This window comes from Emiliania huxleyi (genome assembly GCF_000372725.1).
Source record: "Emiliania huxleyi CCMP1516 chromosome Unknown EMIHUscaffold_207, whole genome shotgun sequence".
In the NCBI taxonomy this organism is placed as follows: Eukaryota; Haptophyta; order Isochrysidales; family Noelaerhabdaceae; genus Emiliania; species Emiliania huxleyi.
Genome location: NW_005200535.1, coordinates 119808 through 122655, shown reverse-complemented (window position 1 = coordinate 122655; position 2848 = coordinate 119808). Strand labels below are relative to the sequence as shown.

Below are 2848 nucleotides of genomic sequence, written 5' to 3'. Positions count from 1 at the left end.
CGGGGGCAAGGTGGGGGCAAGGTGCTGGTAGGGTGCGGGCAGGGTGCGAGGAGAGTGCGGGGAGGGTGCGGGGAGGGTGCGGGGAGGGTGCGGGGAGGGTGCGGGGAGGGTGCGGTGAGGGTGCGGGGAGGGAGGGTGGGTGGGTGGGTGGGTGGGGGGGGTCATGTCTAGACAGGTCTGGGAGATGGCTCGGAGGTGTCTAGGAACGGACCGACCAGCAGCTCGACACGGCCGCTCGACGCGGCGGCGGCGCGCCGCAGCGCGAGCAGCGCCTGCGACAGCGCCTGCACCAGCAGAGCCAAGCGTCCGCCGCAATGGATTAAGAATAGTCGATTGATTAGAGAGTGCCAAGCAATGGATCAAGAGTGGTCGATTCACTACGGAGTGTCAACCGCCTGCACCAGCCGCCACGCATTCTCCGCGTCGCCGCCCCCTCCCTCTGCCGCGGGTGGTGCGGCGGCCGACGGAACGGTCAGCCAGCGGACACACTGCAGCGTGTCGCGCAAGGCGCCTGTTCACAGCCGGGGGGGGGGGGGGGTGAAGGAGGCGCCGTTCACGCCGCATCCATGCGTGGTGTGCGTGCGGCGCGCCCGCGAGCGCGGCGGGCTGCGCGGGCGGCGGAAGAGGCAGCGACTGCCGGTGGGTCACGGCGCGCAGTGCGATGTGCGGCAGCAGCGGCCGCTGCTCGGGCGGCAGCAGCCGCGCCGCCTCGCCGAAGCACAGCGTCTTCTGCGCCGGCGGCAGGTCGTGCGGCAGCTTGCAGAGGAAGGAGGCGACGCCGTCGACGACCTGAAGGAGGAGCCATACACACGCAGACTCGACGGGTGATGGTCAGCGGGGAGTCAACAGTCTGTGCGACGCCGTCGACGACCTTCTCGTCGGGCGAGAGCGCCTGGTACCATACCTCCAGAGTGCCGAACCCAGTGTGGGTTGCGGTCCCGTGCCGGTAGGGGACGAGAGGGCGCCTGAGCGAGCAGCGACACGGCGGCCGCCATCTGCTGCAGCGTCGGCGCCTAACGTAGAAAGTGCTCCCTCTCGATTCGGCTTTTCAAACTGTACGCCATCTGCTGCAGCGTCGGCGCCTAACGTAGAAAGTGCCCCCTCTCGATTCGGAGGCTTTTCAAACTGTACGCCATCTGCTGCAGCGTCGGCGCCTCCTCGCCGCCGCCCGACGGCCCAAATGGCGCGGCGGCGGCGGCGGCGGCGGCGCGCGAGTCGACGGCGGCGACGGCGGCGGCGCCGACGGCGCCGAGGAGAGAGACGTACTCTGAGAGCAGCGACTGCATCGCGTCGTCCGCCTAATCGAGCGGGAGTGGTGAGTGGCTCCTTCCTCCTGCAGAGCAGGGAGGCGGCAGCGGCTCGTCCGCCTACTCGAGCGGGAATGGCTCATTCTTCAGTTCTCCTCCCTCTGAAATGAAGGCGGCGTCGGCGCGTCCGCCTCGCGCGTCAGCTCCGCCGCCCCCATCGCGCCCAGCACCGGCCGCAGGAAGAGCGAGAGGTGCGCGCCGAACCGCAGCGAGTGGAAGCGCACCCTCTCTCCCCCCGCCGCCCCGCTCGCTTGCGGTGCCGCCGCCACCAGCGCAAACGACGCGGCCGCCCCGCCCGCCCCGCCGGCCAATGTGGTGGCGCTGACGCCGGCGGCCAGGCGGAGCGCCTAGTACCATACCCCCCAGAGTCTCGAACCCAGTGTGGGTTCGGTCCCGTGGCGGTAGGGGACGAGAGCGGCGCGCGCCTCGGTGAACGCTTGCTGCGCCGCGCCGAGCGGGTCCGCGCCCAACGCCGCCGCGGCCGCCTCTGCGCCGGAAGGGAGGGGGAGGAGGAGCCCGCGCATCGCGATCAGCCGCGACTGCACGTCGCACTGCCGCCGCGCCGCCGCCGCCTCCGCCGCCGCCCCGCCCTCGGCGGCCGCGTCGAGCAGCTCGAGCACGCGCTGCAGCGGCGGGGCGTGCGTGCGTTAGTCGCATTCTTACTGTCGTCACAGCACGGTCTTGCTATACTGCGGCCAGCGCGATCACTATCACTGCTGTTCGGAGTCTGCTGGTTGCTCTTCTGGCAGTGTGAGTGGCTGTGTCCTTTCTGCGGCGGGTCGCCTGCAGCGGCAGCGCGTGCTCGTGGCGAAGCGGCTGGCCGTCGGAGAGGCGCCTGCGGTGGGCCATGGGCGGGATCTCGGCGAGATCTCGACTGTATCTCGGCTGGATCTCGGCGAGATCTCGGCGAGATCTCGGCTAGATCTCGGCGACATCTCGGCGACATCTCGGCGACATCTCGGAGAGGCGCCTCTGCTGCTCGGCGATGTGTTTGCCAACAGTCGGCTTGAGGCGCGCCCAGACCTCATCCTCCCACCCGCCGCAGACCGGCAAGACTGCGTGCAGCAGCGACGCGTCCGACGCGAGCGACGCGTAAGCCGCCGCCTCGTGCGCCGACGCCGGCACCTCGGGCCGCTGCAGCGCCCGCCGCGCTATGGCGCCGCACGCACTGCGCCATAGCGGCCGGTCCGGGTTGCCAACCCACCCGCCAGCTGCGGAGTCGTACCGCCACGGCTCGCCGCCCCCCAGCGTCGCCGCGCGCCACGGCTGGCCGCACTGCCGGCACAGCTGCTGGGCCTAAAAAAGAAATAAGGCGGGGCATCGATTTCTTTTTCCTCCACGGCTGGCCGCACAGCACAGCTGTCGCGCCTCCGCGACGCGCCCGCACCGCACCATCAGCCACACCGTCCGCAGCAGCGCCGCCTCCTCCTCCTCGTCCTCGGCGTCGAGCCTCCTCCCCTCGCGCGCCGGCGCGTCAGGGTCGAGGGACGTGGGAAGGCCGTGCGCCGCCGCCTCGCCCACTGCGAGGCGGAAGGCGGTCG

At 71.2% G+C, this 2848-nt stretch overlaps 2 protein-coding genes across 2 annotated transcripts in view; both read right to left on the bottom strand.

The window, feature by feature from the left end:
• EMIHUDRAFT_456944 (hypothetical protein) overlaps positions 1–1136 on the bottom strand; it is a gene marked incomplete at both ends in the record, with an annotated part of 2357 nt that extends 1221 nt beyond the window's left edge. The window contains 5 exons of the mRNA XM_005781093.1: positions 216–284; positions 393–488; positions 649–789; positions 872–965; positions 1132–1136. Coding sequence (XP_005781150.1) covers positions 216–284; positions 393–488; positions 649–789; positions 872–965; positions 1132–1136 — 405 coding nt within the window. The remainder of the gene's footprint in view (positions 1–215; positions 285–392; positions 489–648; positions 790–871; positions 966–1131) is intronic.
• A 464-nt stretch (positions 1137–1600) lies between these two features.
• On the bottom strand, positions 1601–2599 carry EMIHUDRAFT_366159 (hypothetical protein; the record flags this gene model as incomplete). The annotated part of the gene is made up of 1 exon (XM_005781092.1): positions 1601–2599. A coding segment is annotated over one exon (153 nt), but the record flags the coding sequence as incomplete, so codon positions are not given.
• Between the last annotated feature and the right edge of the window lie 249 nt (positions 2600–2848).